At 35.9% G+C, this 22,599-nt stretch overlaps 1 protein-coding gene and 1 pseudogene across 3 annotated transcripts; one reads left to right on the forward strand and one right to left on the reverse strand.

The window, feature by feature from the left end:
• The first annotated feature begins 1,729 nt into the window (after positions 1 to 1,729).
• On the forward strand, positions 1,730 to 12,549 carry LOC103716615 (KTI12-like, chromatin associated protein). Of its 3 annotated transcripts, none has more exons than XM_088714965.2 (9): positions 1,730 to 2,038; positions 6,227 to 6,330; positions 8,377 to 8,433; positions 9,173 to 9,258; positions 9,688 to 9,773; positions 10,660 to 10,775; positions 11,403 to 11,483; positions 11,554 to 11,639; positions 12,186 to 12,549. In XM_088714965.2, exons 1-9 carry the CDS (start codon positions 1,885 to 1,887, stop codon positions 12,352 to 12,354), a joined length of 939 nt encoding a protein of 312 aa, XP_088571091.2. In that variant the 5' UTR covers positions 1,730 to 1,884; the 3' UTR covers positions 12,355 to 12,549. The 3 variants fall into 3 exon arrangements, with proteins under 3 accessions (XP_088571091.2, XP_088571092.2, XP_089784778.1); XM_088714966.2 differs by having other exon boundaries at positions 11,433 to 11,483; XM_089928652.1 differs by lacking the exon at positions 6,227 to 6,330 and having other exon boundaries at positions 1,909 to 2,038.
• A 716-nt stretch (positions 12,550 to 13,265) lies between these two features.
• Positions 13,266 to 19,426, reverse strand: LOC149768173 (large ribosomal subunit protein uL3 pseudogene; annotated as a pseudogene).
• Positions 19,427 to 22,599: the final 3,173 nt, after the last annotated feature.

The following is a 22,599-nucleotide window of genomic DNA, read 5'->3' on the forward strand; positions in this document are numbered from 1 at the left end:
TATATAGAGGGAAATTTTCCAAAGCTAAAATCAAATGGTGGCACTTGTCCACGAGGCAAGCGAAGGTTGGAGGCTCTTGAACGTGGAGTGATATATTTGTAGCATCTAGATTTGGACAATCATAAAACCAAATGTATCTCTCTTGTTTCATCTTTAAAAACACACTATACCACTATCATACCTTGCTAAGAACCACACTTGAACCAAGGTCTAAATGAGGAATCCATTCTATTAAAAGAGACCCTCTGCAAAGTCATCGATCTAGTACAATCTGAGAATCTAAGCCGTTGAAGCGGTTAGCGAGAGGCCAACACACGAGAAGTGAAGATAAACAATTCAGAGATTAAATATGGCCATAGAAACCATCAAGAAAAAAATGATCGGAGTGGTGTTAACCTAAGATGATATGGTGTTAATGTTGGAAAGAGAAGGTTGCGCCCTAGTAGTAAATGATCAGGAAATTTTGTTTTATTTCTTCAATTATTTTTGTTATTTTTACTTTATTTTTTAGCTTTTATCTTTTGTAGTGTAATTTTTTGGTCATCACCTCCTTTCGCAAGAAGGTAACATCCAATTAGCGAAAGTTTTTCAAAGTCAAGATAGCAGAACCCCATCATCATTTATCTTTTTTAATTCAAACTTGACACACCATCATATCTACCCAATCTAGCTGTTTAGTGTTTCCCTCTCTCCTGCACCAAGGATAGAAGTCAAGCAGGGCAACAAAGTTGTCATGGAAAATAGTGGCTAATAATAAAAGAAATAATGGCATTATTTTTCCAATCACCATTCACTTGAGAAAAAAATATTACTTTTTCAAATCATATAATCTTTATAGTAGGAAAATCAATTCAAAAATTTGAATTTTGAGAGAAATAGTATTTTATTTAGAAAATGGTACATGCAAGTAATGATTGTTATTTGCATTATAAAGGACATTTATAATGTTAAATAATATATTATAATAGCTATTATATTCTCCTCCTTATTATCTATAGTAGTTATAACGTAGATGCAAATGCAAATGCATACTGTTACAATTAAAAAATTAATTTTAGAATAAGTTTTTTTTTTGAAAAATATAGCATGCATTAAGTGTAATACATCTTCCTTATGAAATTGTTTAAGCTTTATTTGATATTATTACATTCTTATTTTAGACAAGCTTAAATTTTACTAATCATTTAGGAACTTTTGGAGGGCATGGGTCTTTTATTATGTACTTTTTTATGAGAATAACACATGCAAAAACACATGATTACTACTAATGATTTTAGATATAAGATATTATTTTGTAAGAATGCATCAATTAGGTGCTAGTATGCCAAAATTGATAGATTTTGAAATTTAATGATATATTACATTCTTAATCTAGATAGGCTTGAGTTTTTGCCATGTCATTGTAAATTGGAAATACAGTTTTTTTTTATATAGCATTATGATTTTTTTTGATAAATAGGATTGGAGTCCAGGCTATATAGCATTTTGATCTCTCACTCTCCTCCCCTCGCTCTCCTTTCCCCCCCTCCTCTCCCTCTCATTTTTCACTGGGCCTAAAAGAAAAGCTTGGGCCTGCGTTCCTGCCGGTCCAATTGAGTTTCCGGCCATGCTCTTGTTTGGGCTCGGGTCGAAAGGTTCTAAAGAAATTCGGGTCCCAACTGGCCCAAGCCCAGTTTCTTTTTTTGGGGTCCAGGCTTCATAGAAACCCGGCCTGGTCCAATTCGAGCCCTCCGCTCGCCATCGTCACCTTCACGCTAATAATTCCCAATCGGGAGCAGCTTCTCAAGGAAGAATTCTCTCTGGAAAGCGCTCTCTCTCTCTCTCTCCCCCCTTTCTCCTTTTCTCGGATCGGAAGAGGGTTTAGGGTTTTGTATCCAATCTCGGATGGCGCTCGTGGTGATCTGCGGGCAGCCCTGCAGTGGAAAATCGACGGCGGCGAGCTGCCTTGCCGAAGCTCTCCAGGCCGTCGAGCCCAAACCGACGGTCAGGATCATCGACGAGTCCTTCCTTCACCTCGGCCGCAACCAAAGCTATGCCGGTATCCTCCCTCCCTCCCTCCCTCCTCCTAACCCTAATTATTCGACTAATACTTAATTCTATTTGTTTTGAAAAGAAAGGAAGAATTATTTACTGAAAAATAACACCTAAGCCTAGTTCTTGAATTGTGTTTTTTAACGATGGTTAACTTGGCAAGAGTGAGGTGTGGATTTTCGCTGGAAACTATTTTAGCAAAAGAAAAAGAAAGCAAAATCATAATGTATGATTTGATATATGCGAAGTAAAGTAATTTATGAAGCATGTATTAATTTTCCCAAGGTTTGTACCGTTACTGTGATCTTATTAAAGAAATAGTATCGACTGTTTACCGCTAGCTTTTTGATGATTTTTTCCTTCTCAAAGTAAGAGAACGGGTGCTCTAACAGCTATCATTAGCCATTGTAGCAGAAATAACAGATGGTGTTATATCACTATTTGATGAATCAAATATTGTTCTTAGAAGTGACGCAAGAGGGTTGATTTCGAAAAGCAATTATGCTAATAAGATGAAAGGTTATGTTACACGGTCTCAAGTTCATGTATTGGGTGCTGATGTGTGTCTAAATGTTGCATTCTTTTAATATATAAGAATTTTCTCATACAAGAGCTGTGTCCAAGTATCATACCAATATCCATGTTTCAGTAGCAGATATTCTAAGGCAAATCAGAGAGTCCAAGTAACATAGATGAATATTGAAAAGATTAAATAACTGCTCATCCGATTATATAACGGGGCTAAATAAGTACACACACACACAGAGAGAGAGAGAGAGAGAGAGAGAGAGAGAGAGAGAGAGAGAGAGAGAGAGAGAGAGAGAGAGAGAGAGAGACCAAGCCTCCAAATCTATATAATTACTATTATTGTGTTAAGAGCTATTGTTTTAAACCATTATTTTTGCACCTAAATAAATATGGAGGCATTTCCTTGACCACTGATTTCATATCATTTGAGAATAATACCAAACACACTTGAGTTGGTTTGTTGTTTATAAAATTGGAGCTTTTTTCTAGTAGACCTTTTTCAGCTTTTGAGGATGAGAAAGCTGTTTCAAATTTTTATCAAACACCTCTAAATCACCCAAAAGATCTTTTGGCCCTCCAAGAAATGCTTTTTGGCCTTCCAAAAGCAATGCCAAATAGGGTCTTATTGGTTTTTTGGATGCTCGGCAAGATTTTTTGTTTTAATGAAATCCAAATCATGGGTGGGAAACTAAACATGAAACTTTTAGCTAATACAAGGAAAGAATGTACAGTAATGGAGAAGTTAAATAGATTGGAGAGGCTGTTGATCCTTCAATTCCAAGATTTTTTTTGCATTGTCTCCCCTTCCTATGCACATATACTGGAACTGTGATTTATGGAAAGATAGAATCAGCAAAAAATAGTTTGAGTTGATGAAGCAATATTTCACTTAATATTATAGCTTTATTCTCTCACCAAGTATGCCCTTAAAGTTGTCATTTCAAAGTATTTCCAATTTGTAGGAGTCTCAGTTGAAAAAGAAAATTGAAGCAAAGAATGATGATACATGGTACATGAACAATTACGATGGTAATTTTCTAATGTCACATTATTCTTGCCTTGTTTTGTGTCTGAGGAGGGATTATTCTTTAATGATGTGTATTGTATGTATAAAAAAATAAATTTTTTTCATTATTCTTTCATTTGCCTTATTTCTGGAAATTACAATTTTAGTTTTTATATTTTGGTCCAAAAATAAAAAATCTTTTTGTAAAAAAGAGGTTCAAATATCTAGGAGCTTAGGATACATAACACATGTCAAGAGAATATGTTAGACATCACAATGTCTAGGGGTTTTTGCATGTGATTCAGTGTGGTTTTCTTAAGGAATTTGATGGATCACTCCCATCAATCAAGACTATTTGCTGTACATTGGATAAACATACTTTCTATTGTAGTTTCTTTTGTTTATATATATATATATATCCTTCAGTAGTCATTTAATTTGGAGAGTAAAAATGAGGTAGTGTTTTCACTAGAAAAGGACTATATTTTAATGGGATTTGTGGATAGTTGGCTCAAGATGTGGGACTTATGGGCTTTGCTGATGGAGTCTTAAAGGACTTTGCACTATAATAGTTGAGGTTACATTACTTGTTCTCAGGCTCAGCCATAAATTTTGTTGTGAAATGCACTCTTGGCACTTTGCCTGGGCACCAAAAGAGCACCTTGAGGTGTGCCAGGCAAGGTGACATTACTGAGGTGACACCTAGGCGAGTCCTTAGTCCAGGTGAGAGGTGTTCAAGCAGGCATCTCTCGAAAGTAAACTTTTGTGCTCAGAATACTTTCTGCTCTTTATTGTGGAAGGGTTTCATTAGGTACAAGTGAGGGGCATTTTGGCCCAATGCAATGTTATAAAATGAAAGATTAAAAGAAATAAAAGAAGTTCATTCCCTTTTCGCTCTTCTGGTTGGATTAGGGCTTTAAGTTACAATCATCTCCCTCCTCTCTCTGTCAGTGTGTGTGCTTAATCAGATCTGCCAGGATAAAATTTCTTTTGCCCTTGTTTCTGATTTATATCTTATTTTTTAGTTCCTTTTTTGCTACTGTTATCATCCTTTTATTTCCTTTTTCTGGTTTCACATTTTATCTTGCTTCTTTATTTCTTTACATCCATTTTCTGGCACTTTTTTTTTTTTCCCTGCTCTGATTTTCTGTTTTCTGATTCCATATTTCTTTCTTTTTTCCCCTAGTTTTCTGCTTTCTATTATCTCATTTTATGATCTATATTTCATTTGATTATTTTTGTTGACTACGTATCAGTATTAGTCCGTAACAATTGTGATGTTGGAATTTGATTTCTTTTTTTTGATGTTTGTGCTTCTCCTAAGATACAAGTGCTATTAATTTCTAATGATTTGCAGAATGTTCCATAAATTAGTCCCTTGATTTATTTAGATGAGTGCCTTGTTTAGACTATAGAGGCTCAGGCAACATGAGGTTCAAGCACCTTAAGGCATCTTTTGCCTTTGACAACTTTGGCCATAACTACTAACAATCCAGAGAAGAAAAGTAAAGAAAAGGGTAAATTGCACGTTTCACTTCATAGTAATGGACTATTCAAGTCTTTGATGACATTCTAACTCCTGCCAATCTACAGAAATAACAAAAATTAAAAACTTCAAATCAATAGGCCTCTCATTTTTCATGAGGCGGGCCAAATAGAGAATGAAATGCAGAAATAAGGGAAGGGGGGATGGTCGCGCCTTTGATTTTGTTTAAGGGCTGCTCACCCTACGTAAGTACCAAAGGCTTTCGGGGCTTACACCCCAGTAGCGCCCTTAGAATCTAAGCCTTTTGAAGCTCTTTAGAAAAATTGCAAGGATTTCTCATAGAACTCAGAAAATTTCATGATAGGATCACATGATTTACTCATAAGTTTCATGATATACTCTCAAAAAATTACTCTACACTTGTGCAGGGGATTTTGGTCTCAAATCTTGCAAATCCAAACTCAGATATCTGTGATTCATTAATCATGATGCAAGATCTACTCAACAAACCCTCTTCTCCTTTCCCTCAAAAATTTCTCAAAAAGCTCAGAAAAAAAATACTTAAAGCCAAAAACTGTCTATCTTTTCCTTCTCAATCAAACACGTATATGCTTGCTATTTTCTTCAAAAGGAAAACTTGCGAAACATAAGTTTGATGCTAATAAAATGCTTTCCAAATTTAAATAAGCAATTTGGTGACCTCAAAAAAAGCTGCGCATGTGCATGGAATATGGCCATATAATTTCAGTTGATCTCTGAAGCGAGCCTCCTTTTTTGTTGGTTCCAAACAAACCAAAGGGTTTCAGTTTTGGTTTTAGAGTTTCATCCAAAACTTATTCCATGGCTTACAGATCTTATTCCAGATCAAATTCATTCTGGGCATTTTACTGGCCAGAAATCTATAGGAAAATGCAAAACAATTATGTGATAATGGCATACTATGTTGACTAACTAAAGTTGCCATAAAAAAAGTGGTTGTCCCCTTGACAGTAAAAAAAAAAAGAGATCTACTTTTATGGTGCCAACTTACATGTGCATATATATGTTAAACATGAATTATCTCCTGCACATTTTACATATTTAGAATAAAATACATGCCTTAAATAATCTTTTTGCATTTTCTTTTGTTTTTCTGGGGGAAGTTTTTAAATAATGTGTTTCTTGCATTGTTATAGATATGACCGTGGAGAAAAATTTAAGGGGTGTTCTTAGATCAGAAGTTGATAGATCCTTATCAAGAGACAATATTATCATTGTGGACTCTTTGAACAATATTAAGGTGAGAAAGATGGTAAAACTTATTTGATTTAATGTCTGTGCTTCAATTATTTTCAGCTAGTGTAAAGTATGAACATGTTCTTGTGTGAAACATTTAGATAATCTGGCTTATTCCTATTAACTCAAACCAATCAAATATATGCTTATGTGTTTGGTCATATATTTGTATGATGACATGGCATGCTGAAAATTTTGTAGGTAATCTTTAACCATTATAATCCTCAAAGGCTTACTCGGTTGGCTAATGAACATCTAAAAAAGACACATGTATTGCAAAGTAAGAAAGTTAATGGTTAGACAGTACAAACTTTACTATGAGACATAAGAAAATTGCGAGCATGAAACAAATATAGAGGCCCAAAAAGGGGTATTTTTCTGCCTAGGATGTCATATCTACCCTCATTTTTTTAGAGGCCCCTTTTCATCCAGAACCTACTATTGTTGTTACAATTCTATAAGGGCTGCTAGTGCAATGCTTATTTTAACAAATTGCTAACTGACTATGTAAGTGAAGTAAAATAGTACTCAGTCTGGACCCCAAGTAGGTATATGATACTTTGGATTTTTATGCATTTTTATAGTTAATGCTGCATAAGGCCCTTAGTTCCAACAAATTTCAAGAATTATAATCATCATCATGTATATCAATATATAATTAAGTTATTAATATCTATGAACTTGTTCAATAATATGTGTAATCGATGTTTTAAGTCTCAGTATTAGACCCCATATTGGTACTTTACTAGTATGAGTTAGGTCAGTATGACATGACCTCGTATCATTACATGGTACACCGTTGGAGTTGGCTTTCACAGCAGGTGTGCCATGTGTAAATGCTGGGGCATAGCAAGCCCCCATACCATGCTGGTAGTGTAATGGGTTGGTTTGTCACACCCCACACCAGTGGTACATGTTGGTTTTTTGAACCTTTTATATAATCAAAATAATACAGTGTTTATTGATGGGAAAAGGCCAAGATTAAATGCTCAATTGGATTATTTGAAAAAGACATAGATTGGAGCTTAAAAATCAATGGAAGAAAGACCAAATACATGGCATATAATTTCAGAAAAAAATTGAAATGAATAGGGCCTACTCAAGATTGATGGACACAAGATACCACAAAAGTGAGGGGTTCTATATTCTTGATTTACTGTACAAATTGATGAGAGATAGGTGAAGATATGTGTTGAACTAGAGCAGGCTGGATGAGGTGGAGAGATGATTCTGGGGTATTATGTGTTTGACACACATCTAGGAAAGCTAAAAGAAAAATATATAAATGACAAGGTTTGTAATATTATATTGCTCAAAGTATTGGGAAATAGCGATTATCCGATAAAAACAAGTGAAATGTAGCTGAAATGAGAATGTTGAGATGGATGTGTCATGTGTGGTAAAACTAGAAAAGTTAAGTGTACAAAATAAGTATATGAAAAAATTCATAGGAGTTGCACAAATTAAGGATAGAGTAATGAAGATTTATTGAGATGTTATAAGCATGTACAAGAAAGATCTAAGAGTTTCTAGTAAAAAAAGTACTTGTGATCTCTGTTTAAGAATGTAGGAAGAGGAAGGGAAGACCTAGGGTAACATATATAGAGTTCAAGTGAGAAGCTCAGCCTTCCTGACCTTAGTTTCCTGATGAGTGAGCTCTAGTAGCATATGGCTGTTTCTACTTCTGTGGTGTCAGTGACCATATGGAATGATCTGTTTTTCGGAGGCATTCTTGCATATTGTTCACCTGCGGGAACTGTTTGGAACCCTGAATTTCTCTCAGTGTGGACTCATCTTTACGTATTTCAATTTAATGAACTTATTCAGTCTTTGTAATGCTTGTACTTGGATATTAATTCATTTGAAAGACCGAAGTTTCTATCCACTGTACGATATGCTTTCTCTTTAATTTGTTGATTCATTTTTTGGATGCCTATTTTCTATTAAAGGAAATTATTTTTGCTAATCCCGTTTTGAAAATTGGTGCTTCATTTTTGTAGATTTTTTGAGATAACCTATTCATATGCTATCTCTTCTGTTAAAAATGCAGGGTTATAGATATGAGTTATGGTGCCTTGCTCGAGCTTCTAGATTCAGATATTGTGTGGTAATCATTTCTCGATGACAATTACAAATGTTCTTTCATGCTCTCCATTTTAGCCACTTTAATTTAATTTATCATGCCATTATGATTCATCATGTATCTCAGGATAGCACACCAATATGCTGCAATAAAGATTAGCGCTGATGCTTTGTAAAACTTTCGACATGTGTCATATTTAGGTTTTTATAGCTTAATGAAGTGTTTGCAATAAATATTACAATAATATGGTCCAATTTTCTTATTCAGTCTGATCTTATTAAGGAACTACTTGTTGTTTAAGTATATTGACATCTTTTCCTTGTCAATATATCTCTAATTCTTTTGGAAACAGTCCTTGTAAACCACAATTCTCATGAAGCTAATGCTGATATCTATCTATTGATGCCATAAAACAGAATGGGAAGTTCTCACTTTATAATCTTAATTAAGAATAATTAAATCTTGAGCAAATTAGTGCCAACATAAGAAGAAAAGTGGGAAAAAATATTGATCTTAATGATAAAATTAGAAGGTGAGAAGGTGAACCTTTTAATTGAACGAGGCACTGGAGGGGATGGGAATAAGTCTCAAAGTTTGATAGCTAATTTATGAGGAATGACCTATGTGGAATGAGAACATTGAAGGGCCAATGCAAAGTGCATTGCTGGAAGGATTGTAATGATGATTGTGGACTTATACTAGCTTAACTTGATATGTTCATATGGAAAATGAGGTCCATTTCATTTTCGTCTTTGTAATTCAGATTTTTTGTGATACGGAAGAAAACCATTGTAGGGAATGGAACAATAAGCGCAGCGAAATGGGAGAATGCTCATATGATACAAAGATGTAAGTAAAATCATTTTTATTTTTTTATGTGTGCGCTTTTTAATTCACAACCTAGGTATTTCATTCTATGCTTAACTCTGCTAAACAGCTGATATCTTACTAATGAATCCATTTAATTTCATTTCATTTTGTTGGACATGATTTGTTTAATTCATTGTTAACATGTTTTCTCTTTATACATGGAGTGGTCCAAAACCAGTAAACCTTTTCAATCTGAAAAGGTTGTCTGCACTTCAGTCCTATCATACAAAGGATACCAAGTGCAACAAAAAAAAAAATCTTTATTTCATTAAGTAGAGTCTACCTGGTTCAAAAAGCTCTATGTTCTTTTGGTGTCATGTGTTTCCAGTTTATGACTGAGGATGGATTTTTGCCCTTCTGTTGATCATGTGATATTGGCCATTATTAACTGATACTCTGCTTGAACAGATTTGAAGACTTGGTACGGAGATTTGAGAAACCTGATAGTCGGAACCGTTGGGATTCCCCACTTTTTGAATTGTTTCCGTCCAGAGGTAACTAATGCTTGTGGAGTCTTTAATAATCCAGATTTTATGTATTAATTAATGTGGGTTATATATATATTCTTGAATAAGTTGGCATTTCCTGTGGTGCTATCCTCAGGTTGGCCAGTTTTGGTATAACCTATCAGAATGAAACATTGATTTATTACCTAAATGGTTTCATAGCATGCTGAGAATTCATATACTAGCTTGAACTGATCGATCATTTTCAGGGGCTTCCAGTTAGCAATTATAGCAATTTTAGAGCTGAAATGGATACTATCAAAATTCTGGGGCAGATACATAATAGCTGCATGAAGTATCTTATTACTCATTTGGGTCATAGGTGGAGATGGCTCTGCTCTCTCTTCATTTTAATAAATATACAAAACAAAACAAAACTTTGACCCTGAGAAGATGATAGGTGCACTCTTGCCATTTTTCCTCCTTATGCCACTTCGTAGACATTATTAAACAAGGGCAAGGAGAAATTACTGCCTAGTAAGGCCCCCTTCTTTCATTCTTAGGTTTTCTTAGTCACAGCTATTCAAATGCTGTCAAAGAAATTTTTTAGATCATTTAAGTTGCGAAAAGTTGCAACATGTAAATGCGGCCCCTTTCTTTCTTTCTTAGGTTTTCTTAGTCACAGCCATTCAAATTCTGTCAAAGAAATTTGTTAGATCATTTAATTGCAACATGTAAAGGCATGAGCCGTTGTTGTTCATATTGCTTGCATAGGATGCAAACATATCGACTACTCTGCACGGAGACTGAGTGAAGTAGTGAGCAGCTGAATTGCCTCCAGCCTACTTGAGTGTGTGAAACCACCTGATATTTATTATTCCTAACAAATATCTAGAATCTCTAATCCTTTTTTCCTACTGATTTTATTTTGAAGATGGAGTAAAGCAGTCATCTCCGGCCATTTCTGAGGCGGTATCCTATTTGACGAAAAAGGTGGATTCAAAAACAAGAGATGTTAGAGTTCTTCAGCCTACTATTGCAACTCAGAATGTAAGTACTTACAATAAACATTACATATAAATAAATTGCTATTAGTGTATGCACATAAATAATTGTAAGACTTCGGCTGGCTGATCCTGTTTAAGAACTATTTATTTTCACATATATGCTTCAATTGAGCAAAGTATTCTTGTCATCGATTTTCCATGTCTAGCATCCATTCTCTTGTTATTCTGATGCTCATGTCCGAATGGGCATTTTTCTAGTAGTCCGAGTTTGGTTTTCCGAATGGAGGATATACCTGTGTTTGGTATTATTCAGAAGCCGGAATGTTCTTATTTTTATTTTGCATTTTTTCTACTCTCAAAAAACTAAAAATGACGCATTCAAAATTGGCATGGATTTTAGGGCTGAACAAATATGTTGTCCATCACGAATACGGTCAATTGTTGGCATCAAGATATTACATGTCAATGCCAGCTGCTGGGACTTGTTGGGCTTGGATTCAGAATCTCTCTCTTTCCCACGCACAGAGACACATATTCACTCTCACAAATTTTATTCTTTGTTGCATTGATTGTGCAGTCAACTGTTGCATTTTCTCCATGTGTGTAGTCAGTGGTATGGAAACATTCTGTGAAGGACGCTATTGTTTGTTTTTGCATTTGTATATGGCAGAATCTTTCTGATCCTCTGGAGCTCTTTCAGGTACGTGCAACAGAGGCCAATTCTCTGTATGAGATGGATAGGGCAACACAGGTATCTCCAAGGATAATCTTGGTTTTCTGAATTGTGTAAAAGGTTTCAACTAAAGTTCATTGTTTTTTAGGAGGTGATCAATGCAATTGTTGAAGCACAATCGTGTGGGCTTGCAGGCCCAGTGAACAAGATATCCCTCAGTCAACATTTGCCAACCATATCCTTCGCTGCAAAAACTAGTGAAATGCTAACTATGTTTGGTTTAGACCATACTCCCTTTGTCGATAAATCATAGCATTACTTTAACTGGTGAACCTGTTTATTGGGCCTAAGCTTGGCTTTTTCTCACCCAAATCTCACTGGTTTGGCTGCTCTAAATTGACTGTCCTCAATATATTAGCCTACAAAAGATATTCGAACAGCAGCCATGCCCTGCAAGACTGTACATTATACACATCAAGGAGCTCATCAAATTAACTAGCAGATAAATGGTTAGGTCTCTGGACTAGTGTTTCCAATAGTTATGTCATTAGATGATCCATTTAATCTTTACAATCTAAATATTTCTTTTTTGAGAACTAGGGCAGGAGAAATCCTAGCCGAAGTTGGGGTGAAGATAGGACTCGACCCCAGGTCCTTGGTACCAATCCCCAAAGACGTTACAACCTGAAGTTTTGACAATCAGCTTCTTTTTAATTTTTTATTTTATGAGCAATTCTTGAAGCATCGTTTATAAATAATGAGACCTTGACTGGTAAATTACATCGACATTCAAAGAACAGTTGGCCTGCCTGAGCTCCGGAGCCTGCGGCGCACCTTTATAAAGTTAGCAGGACAGTCCAGTCTCAGTGGACCTCCTCCACCATCAGATGCAGAGAGTGCAAAGAGAATGTTTATAGACTACTTGAATAGGGAAATTGGAGCTGTGTAGATGCAGATTTATGCTTTGACTTTGTGATTTCCAATTTATAGCAACAATATTGTGACAGTTTTTTTGTTGTGTGGTGGTAGTCACTTGGTGTTCTGCACGATGTGTATTGTTGAATTGAGTAAAAAATACTGAGGAAATAGATTAAAGGATGTTAAAACTTTCTTGCAATGTAGTAGAAATTTTATTGCTGATTGATTCTAGGTATTTTCTTATTCTTTTCTTTTCAGCAAAGTTCTGTTTATTTTTATTTATAAATTATAATTGCTGATTGCTGGCATTGAGAGCACAAGGATGGATAGTTAAATGCTGTATGCTCACAGTTTCTAGGATGAAAACTATGCCACCTTCATATCTTTAATTTAAAAATATGATTTCAGTTGTGCACCATACACACAATGCGCATGGATGACTTGAGATATGGATGCTTGCCACATTGATTCTCTCTAACCAGAAGGCATACATAATAAATTTATGTATGCCCACATTGATTGCAGCAAGATTCCATCCAGGGGTTGGAAAAGTTTAAGAACTTTATTAAAGATTCCTAGTTACTTCAAAATAAATAAATAAATACACAACTAATGCCACCTTATGTTTGAATATTGCTACATTTCCCCTCCATTTGCTTTTATGTGGAACACTTCTTTTGTACGCAACTACCATTTGTATCCTGGAAATCTTTCACTAGTCTTCATATTTGTGCTACTTTTAATTATCATCATATCATTCTGAATTTACTAGTCTTCGAATATTTATAAGCCAGTGATGCTGCAGTAGATTATTGGAGAAAAACCTTGCTGGTTAGTCCATTTTCTATGGCACATGTGGTTATATGTTGCTCGCAATTGCATCACAGACCTAGCTAAGAACAGAACATTCTTCAAACTGTCATGCATTACCAGCAAACAGATCTAGCGAAGGATGACTGACCTGTCAAATTTGGTGATGGCCTTATGAGACTTCTCTCCAGCCTTCCCAAGCTTATAGATTTTCATGGCCAACTCTGTCCGGTGGTCGTAACCATTCTGCCCGGTGATACGTGAATGAGTCACCGCACCATAACCCTTGCCCTTGGTAACTCCTTTGATGTCCATCATCTCATACTTCTGGATAACAGCATCTACAAGAATTTGCTTCTCAAAAAGATAGTCAACCTGCTCAATGAATTTAAGTCTAATTTTATAATTTTTTTATGTTTTCTTAATATTTTTTTTGATGTTTCTATAATTCTATTTTAATCTATATGATATATCTTATTGTTTTAATATGATACAAATCATAAAATGAACAATATAAAATATTTTCAAATCAAGTGGTGATGTAAAAATCAAAAAATAATACAATCAATTATATATATTTAAAGTCCAACATACATACCAATATTTAAAATCGAATTTAGTGGCGATGCCTCTTATAGATATCCGGATCGTTAGCATAGTCAGGAGGCACATCAGCTCATCCCTCTAACTAAGCGGTGTTGTAGTCTTGTACGTTCAGTTCATAAGAAACGTGTGCTGGATTATAAGCATTCCCGAATCTCTCGCCGAAGCTTTAGCTCAGAGGTGTGTCTTTTAGTTGACAATGCGGCTATGGAGGGGCTCATTCGAATATGTTGATAGCAAAATCCAACCTATTAGATGCTCCGGGCTGCATAGGATAGTAGCCACCGGAAGATACCTCAGACGCGCCATATCCATATCGTATCTGTATGGGTCATAGGCTACCTGTGGCTGCGGGTAATAAGATCTAGTATACGACTTAGAGCCTGATATATTTATGGATCTTACTCTATGTACGAAGTCATCTGCAGTTGCATCGTGTGTCGGGTGAAGTGCTACAGTGTTATAGTGCCAGAATGTTTGGAATTGGGTTAACTCAATGTGAACTGGCTGGTTCACACCGTTTGCACTGAACCGGCCGATTCACACCGAGTTTGCACCGAATCAGCCGGTTCCAGCTGATTCAGGCACTTATCGGCTAGTTTCGGTCAGTAAACGACTGGTTTCGGCCAGTACGGAGTTGGAATCGAATGTAACAGACGAACCGATCCGGTTTCGTACTGAGTAGGTTTGGCATTGCCCGAACTTAATGGTTTGGCCTGGTTCGGCAGTCCACGATAAGAATGCACAATATTTACATGATTCCATCTATTGACCTATGTCCATGAGGTAGAGGTAATACAAAAATTTTACTATAAAAAATTAGAGGTTACATAGTATAAGATTTTCTCTCAAACCCTAGTAATTACTATTTTCTTTTAGAGTTACATGATACACACACACACCCACACACTCTCTCTCTCTCTCTCTCTCTCTACTCGCTTCGCTCCACGAAAAAGGTCACTTTTTGCCTCTTTAGAGCTTCTAAACTCAAAACATGCTTGACACCGTTTTTTTTTTTTTTTTTTTTTTTTCAACCCCTTCATTCTTCTAATCTACAGACAAAAACATGGAAATAAAGTTGGTGCTGTATGGACAGAATCCTAGCCATGGGAGTTCCAAGTAACTTCATATCTTCAGCAGATGAAAATTTGTTCATGCAAAACGAGGTAGAAAACCAAGGAAATAGAAACAGTGCTCCATCCACCTTAAAATGACACGTAGTGTCATTACAGCGCGCATGTGTGCGCGAATAAGTAAATTCCCCTGAGGGATGTACCTGATTTCCACCTCTGGATGTGCTTGCATGCATGGTGGTGGAGCACTTGGAATTGACCACAAACTGTGGATGTGCCACTATTATTTGAAGATGAGATGCTTGCAAAAATTTGCGTCTCTGCTTTTCTTTAGAATTGTAGCACATCAAAAATAAACAGAAACATGAAACAGACCTCTGTACGAAAGTCAGGGGGATAGGACAATGGGCATGAAACACAGGCAACTAAAGAAAGATTCACAGAATGTCCAGTGAACAAGAATTTTCAGTTTTATGCACAAAATCGTAATATCAGAATTAGATAATCAAATATAAAATAATTATAAATCTCTATGGCATTCTATCTGGAATAGATTGACCGTGCTGGCCCAAGACTCAGAATAAATACAAAAAAAAAAAATTAGAAAAGAGATGTTGGAAAAAAATTTGGGACAGAGAAAAAAAAATTTATTAAAAAATTAAGTCACACAAGAAGGCCCTCTCACACCTCACCAAAGGAGACTCCAAAGTTCTCTTTAAATAGAGCATTACGAGGGTGGGATATTTGATTTCTATTTAAATTCAAAAATCAACACCCAAGATATTTGAATTCATTCCATCATTAAATTCCATCATTCCCCTTTTATGGATTGGAATTAGAATTGGTCTGTCTGCAACATTCTCGGTGGTAAGAGGCGTACTCTTTAAGGTGGGTGTTGTTATGTCCTTCATGATTATTTTTTAAACATTTGGCTGATGTGCCAGGTGACAACAAAATTTAAGTTGTTTCAAGGTAACCTGTTTGCTGTCAACACTGTCTGAAGTGCTTCAAAAATTATGAGAAACTCCTAACAGATTACACCACTCTGAGACTTCCTTGCTAAAGATTTAAAAAAGCTTACTGTAAACCTCCTTGGCAAGCATTTCTGAACGTGCTTGCATGCATATTATCTGTTATTGTCATTTTAAAATTTTGCCGATACCTCATGTCATCTTTATGATCCTCCATATAACCATTTGTTCTTCTTGCCTACTCCATCTATATCCATAATTTACAGTGCTCATTTTCTTTGTGGTTCCAATATATACAATTAGATTATAGGCCAAAGGCTCTATGCAGGAAAATGATGAGGTTGAGTAAGTCACAATAATTGATCATAAGGAAAACGTAGATGCTTTTAATTATGTAACTTCCATGCTGACATGTGCAAAGATGCACTCTGTTTTTGCTACATTGCGATGCATGCTTACCCAAACTCATGCAACATAATCTAGAAATTTTGTGATGAAAAACATACAGTGCATATCCTTAATTTGGATAGTCTCCTTTTCTAGCTTCATCTGAAATCTTCTATAAGTTATACTATGAATCTTCATGTGTAGTTTACTTCCATAAGAAATCGATGCATTATCATCTGCGCAAGTTACTTTCTATTACCTTATATCAGCCTGCAGATTTCTACCAAAAATTATTAGGTGTGATATGAATTATCCAAGTGTATCCCTTGCATACCCTCTTCACTTGTAATGACTTGCCAGTGCATCCTATTTCACTTTCTTGCATATGAATTTATCAGCTCGACGAGAATTATTCTTAAGGGATAGAAAATAAAACTAAATGATTAATAATGAACATTATATAATATATTGTATAGTTCATGACTGAAATAAATTAATGTATCATTATTATGTCATACATGGCCCAAGAAACTGTATTATCATGTTCTAATATCATATTATCCTGTACAACCATTAATTCATAATCAGTAATATGACACAATATATTATATTATTTTAATTATAATTAAGAATTTGGAAATGAATTATTATTCCTATGCAATAAATTATGATGTTATTATATCATTAGTCTGTTATGTATTCCATGTAATTCTTTTAATACAGTATACAACGATGAAAATACTATGATAATATAATACGATATATCATTATAATATAACTAATAATGTTAAATAATTCATCACATTTGAAAATTATCACAACGCATTCATGATTCACCAATGCAATAAACCTGGAATAATGAGGATTGGAAGGGCAAGCTTGTCCACTGTCTAAAAGAAATCACCCTTATCCCCAAAAACCATCAAATAGCATTTTGCAATCTCCAATGTGCATCCAAGATACCAAGTGCTCAAGCAGGAATAATGCAATCATTATACCTGGAATAATTCCAGCCACCATTTTTTTTCTTTTGGATTGGAGACACCTCCTTGAAAATTATTGTGATGGTGTGTTGGTTTGTTGTTGATATACATCTGTTTATGTGATTGTGCTTGAATTTTCTCAGTGCTATGTCAGGCTTAAATTAGCCTTTTTGTTGCACTTCCCAATGATGATATGTTAGTATCTTGTTGATGTGCTCTAATATGTGTGCTTGTGCAGCATCCTTGGTGCTATGTCATGCTTAACTACAGAAATCAGTGACCATTTTGATTGCATTCTCCCCTAACTGGGCTGTTTTTGTTCTTCATTGGCCACCCTCCATATAACTGGCACAAGTTGGCACTCAGCTACTTCTATATTCTGCCTCCTTTGACACTTATGGGGTACTGTGCAGAGGTTATAAAGGTTCCTACATGAGCTGCAGGCAGACATTTGAACTGTAGATCTTACCAAGGGACAAACCAAACATACAGTAGCAGCTCAGTGAAACCAAAACTTTGAGAGTGCATATGAAAGAAAGTTACAAATTTTTTTTCCATATATGGCATGTCAAATAGCCGAGCTTGCTCAACCAATTACAAGCAAAGACTGATGCTCTGTCAAGTGTCATTTTCTTGGCCTGTTTAATCTTTTCAGGACTGCCATCAATTATTATTTGGACTTCTTCTCTGACAAGGAACAATGACTCTTGGATGCAATTATATTATACTTATATATCTATTTATATATCTATACCTATATATCTCCATCTATATAATCTCTTGATGTGTTTGAGATTATGTAGATGATAAAAACCTAAGGAGAACTTGGTACATACCTTTTGTTAATTAGCTTATTTACTAACTCTTATACATGACACACAGTTACTCCATAGTTTTGCCTCTTTTAAAGAGTTACACATTTTTAATAAAATCAAATAAGTATGGGAGATAAATATATAAGCTCATCTTGTTTTTTTTTTTTTTTTTTTCAATTTAATGTCCCTTTTACAGGCCCACTGTTAGATTTACCGACAAACAATTAAGCTTACATCTGACATCGAAGTAACATTACCTACTCAAAAAAAAGAAGCATATTCTGCAGACCATCCCTAAGGAGTTTAATTAAAATCCATAGCAGAGGAGTTCAAAGTCACATGTGAGGTGTCTTGTTGACTTGCTACCTCACTTGCTAACTTGCTAGCTTAGCCCATTAATGCACTGCATGCAGACTTGGTCCTGCTGCAAAAAATTTCAGCTTTCCATGGAAATTTTTGCATCCCATTCAGCTTATCATGGACATAACCGAGGCCATCAAAATGCTAGAGCGAGGCCAACTCCATTGCTCCTTGTGCTGTACATCTGATAAGCACATCAACTAGCTGCATGCAGGCTATCTGTTTTTTCAGAAGACTTCAATGCCCATGGAATCCCTTGTCAAAATTGCATGAGAAATTCAAGTGTGACACATAAACCTCACACAAAAAGGTTGCATAACTTATCTGCAACCCTTGTTGTTCTTCCTCTCAGTAACAGTCAATACCTTGCATTGCACCATCAGTGAGATGCTGAATGGAATACAGTAGCTGTGCTACTTATTTTGTTTCTTTATTAATTTCGATGCTATCAGAACACTGCATAAACTGTAAACCATAAGGTTGCATGTCAGCCAACCCTAATCCATTTACGCTAAAACATGTGTTGAGAGCTCCTTTATTGCCTTTGCATGATTATATCATTCTGCAGCTGGACAAATCATTTCGCATCGCTTGTCGTTAGCAAATGATTACTTGTTTCTTAAACATTTTTATAGGATTAGAGAAGTGAAGTATGTAACGGTGACACCCTTATTACTGTGAGGACCTGTGCGAGCGTATGTTTGGTCCAACATCGGTTATTCGTTGGGTAGATCTTGGGTACTTATACAGGATCAAGGAACTCAAATAATATATTTCCATTAGCCATTTTGGGTGAGATTTTGAGTTGTTACAAATGGTATCAGAGCGGATCCGATTCATAACCTATGTGGACTAGGGGACATTGCAGCACAGATTCATTAGGGCTGACAACGGGCCGATCATGGGTGTTTGTGATTAGATTTGAATGGATTTGAACCCTTAGTCAGACGAGAATGTCAGGGCTTAAATGGAAAGAGTATGTGAGGACCCTTGCGAGCGTATGTTTAACCTCACCTGAGTGAGGTCCTGAGTTATTACAATTACTACTTCTTTCTACATTACCTTGCAATTGTCATTCTCGATGGCTGCGATCGCTTTCATGGTTAACTCTTCTTTTAATTTGTAGTAAAAGGATAGCAATGCTATGATCCTCTTGTTAAAATTCCTTTTGGTTGAGAGAATCCACCAAGAAAGATCACTTCCCTTATCCAGCCATTGATGGCTCTTTGGCTCATCTCCCTTGCTTATCCTCAAGTCGTTGCCTATGTGTCCTTTGTTTCCATTCGCCTCCAAATGGATACTAATTTGGTCCCACATGGATTGCATGGTCGTCACCTTTCCTTGGTTTTTGGCTCATTACACATAACGAATCTATCATAACTTTTTATATAAGGGATTCCGTCGCCGTAAAGTTCACTAAGACAAGGACCTTATGAAAGGCTTCCGTCACCCTACTTGGGTGTGTGTCAACCATGGAATTTTCCTCCTTGCAGTGTCCATCACCACTGTCCATTTGCAGATGGGTCCACTGATTTAGACCCTGTAATTGAACTTTGACCATCTCTCTGTCTCAATTGAGCCATGAATGGAATGAGGCAATGAGATTGAGATCGATGGAATTGATGTTCCATGTTGTTTCGCAGCTTCTATGTCATCTTGCCCCACAGGGAGTTTGGAACACCGATCAGATGGACATGGCTACTCGGACGGCCTGATTGGACTCGATCAGTTCTTATTCATGGGGTCCTTTCAGGCCATACCAATAATATAGCAAGGATAATTAGAATAATAGTACTCAATAATTTAGCAAGGATGATGGTGAAAGGTCTTCCTGGCTATCTGGCTTGCCGCCCAAAAACTATGTTCATGTCATTTGGTTTGATGATTTGAGAGTTGAGTCCAAATATGTTATTTTCATGCAATATAGATGGTGTCTTTCTTTTATGCATTAATACTCTCCGGAAAAATAACTTCTCTTTTCTGGTCCTTCAGAAGACATGGAAAACCAATGGCTACATCGTTGCTTGAACGTGAATTGTGAAGGAGAGATCATCGACGGAGGCCAAGGAATGGCGGCCGAGGACATGGTGCCCTAGATCCAAGCCCTGGCGGAGGCGGCAAGGATGATGCGGAGCCAGTGTATCGATATGGTAGCATATTATTGGTCCGACATATTGCTAAGCTGGTACACTGAGTGTAGGATATAATTTCTTCATTCCAAAAGACGGCAGAATATTTTGAGGAGCAATATGCATCTTGCCCATTCTTTATCTTATAGTTTTGACGTGACATCATTGACAAAGTCTGCAGACTATAGTATTGAAACTACTGGAAAACAAAAGATTGCTAAAATAATATCCGGTGATTTAGAAGAAATAATGCTTTCAAACTCATATAATAATAATTGGGTGGGAGTTGGGTCCATTCACCTTGTTTTAAACGATTAAGTCCAATAATTGGCAAGGCATTCCATCAAAGAGATGCCTCTTAGGTCGCAACTTAAATAGGAAAAACTCAAATAGTTTAACATAAGAGCCTTTAAATTTTCTTTAATAAAAAAATAAAACTGCTGACTATGCACCAAACAATTTGGAGTTACCACCACCTACAACTATCGACCACAAATATTCCTAGATTGGTGCATGCAGCTGCTGCATTTGTATTTCTCCGGTTCCGGTAGATGCGGCATGAGGGAATTGGTACAAGTCACAGGGCGTGGACCATCCATCAACTACCAGCATGGCTTTTTTTTCACATTCTATAGGATAAGGTAGATTTATTTATAAATTTTATATTTATTTACACTCCTTCTTACATGTGGGCTAAACTTTCTTCTAATGGATAAGCCCAATATGTGAAATTTTTAATAATGAGATTAAAGAGTGCGAAAACATAGTTCGAACTCAAAACCTCTAAGTCGATAAGATAAGGTAGATTTATTTAGATATTTTATATTTTTCTATGCTCTTCTTCACATGTGGGCTGGACTTTTTTTTAATGGGTGAGTCCAACATGTGAAAATTTTTAATAATGGGGTTAAAGAGTAAAGAGACAGGGTTCGAACTCAAAACCTCTACTCTGATATCATAATGAAATCACAACTTGTTCCAAAAACTTAAGTTAATAAGATAAGATAGATTTATTTATATATTTGACATATTTTTATATATATTAGCACTAATGCACCGAATTCTATCAAAAATAAATACCGTTTATGACAACAAACGTTGCTAGCTTAATTTTTTCCTCACCTTACATCGATTGCCCTGCTACTCCCACAATATTAGGTGCCTAGTTTCTGAGTGGCGGAGTGGGTGTACGTCTACTGTGATTCTCAAATTATATGCTCAATTATTAATGTTAGCTCTGTTTGGTATATACTTTGTCTTCAGACTTCAGAGTTGGACCTAAAAATGAAAGGATTGTTCTTCTGCTCATAGTTTAAGTGATGATGTGAGCAGCAAATGTTCTGTTTACCTCAAAAAAAAAAAAGAGAGAGAGAGAGAGAAAGGAAACAAAACAAGTATTCTCTTGTCCATTTAAATATTTGTCAAAGTATTCTAACGTCATGTCGTATGAAGGAGGACTCTTTAAAACGTTGCAAATTGATGAACCTTGACGAGGCCCCCGTCGTTTACTGTAGGCGTTCACGGGGTTGAGTAAAAGGCTTTAGAATAATGAACTAAGCGGACATTATCTCTATATTTTGAGTCTTCTATAATAATATATAGATTTTAAATATCTTTGATGGAGACTTTGGTCCAGTTCTTGTGAGACTGGTTGTCTATATTTTTCTCCCATTGGTCGTCCGTGAACCAGAGCTGCAAAAATCCTGTTTGGATGGTGACTGCAATACCTTCAGTTACTTCATTGCCATATATGCTCTTGCTGTTAGAAAAATATGGAAATTGGATTGTTTTACAGTGAATTTCTTGCCATGGATCTTACACACAAGTATGCGAGAAATGCAAATAGATTTGCACCTTTCAAATTAACCTAGCCGATGCTTCAAAGGATAATGAGATCTCGACAAGCTCTCGCATTAGCTAGAAATTCTAAATTATACGTGGAGAGATGCTGCACCCATTAATTTTTTTTTTAAAATAATTATAAATTAGAATTTATCTAAAAAATTATTAAATAGAATATATATCAAAGCCTATTGTAAAGTATTGCTTTAATCAAGATGGTAGCTCAGTTGGAACGAAACGTTTGCTTCTAACCAAGTGGTTCCAGATACGAAACGCACGGACGTCGATTAAATTCGAAGACCG

This window comes from Phoenix dactylifera, chromosome 2 (assembly GCF_051530095.1).
Source record: "Phoenix dactylifera cultivar Ajwa chromosome 2, Ajwa_hap1_PhDact_Kaust_v1.1, whole genome shotgun sequence".
In the NCBI taxonomy this organism is placed as follows: Eukaryota; Viridiplantae; Streptophyta; class Magnoliopsida; order Arecales; family Arecaceae; genus Phoenix; species Phoenix dactylifera.

What these genes read in the sequence shown, in the direction of transcription:
- LOC103716615 (XM_088714965.2), top strand. Translation starts at nt 1,885, where the DNA reads ATGGCGCTCGTGGTGATCTGCGGGCAGCCCTGCAGTGGAAAATCGACG. An exon ending in TGAATTGTTTCCGTCCAGAG is followed by an intron (nt 9,774 to 10,659) that starts GTAACTAATGCT and finishes TTTATTTTGAAG; the next exon opens with ATGGAGTAAAGCAGTCATCT. An exon ending in CTCAGTCAACATTTGCCAAC is followed by an intron (nt 11,640 to 12,185) that starts CATATCCTTCGC and finishes ACTGGTAAATTA; the next exon opens with CATCGACATTCAAAGAACAG.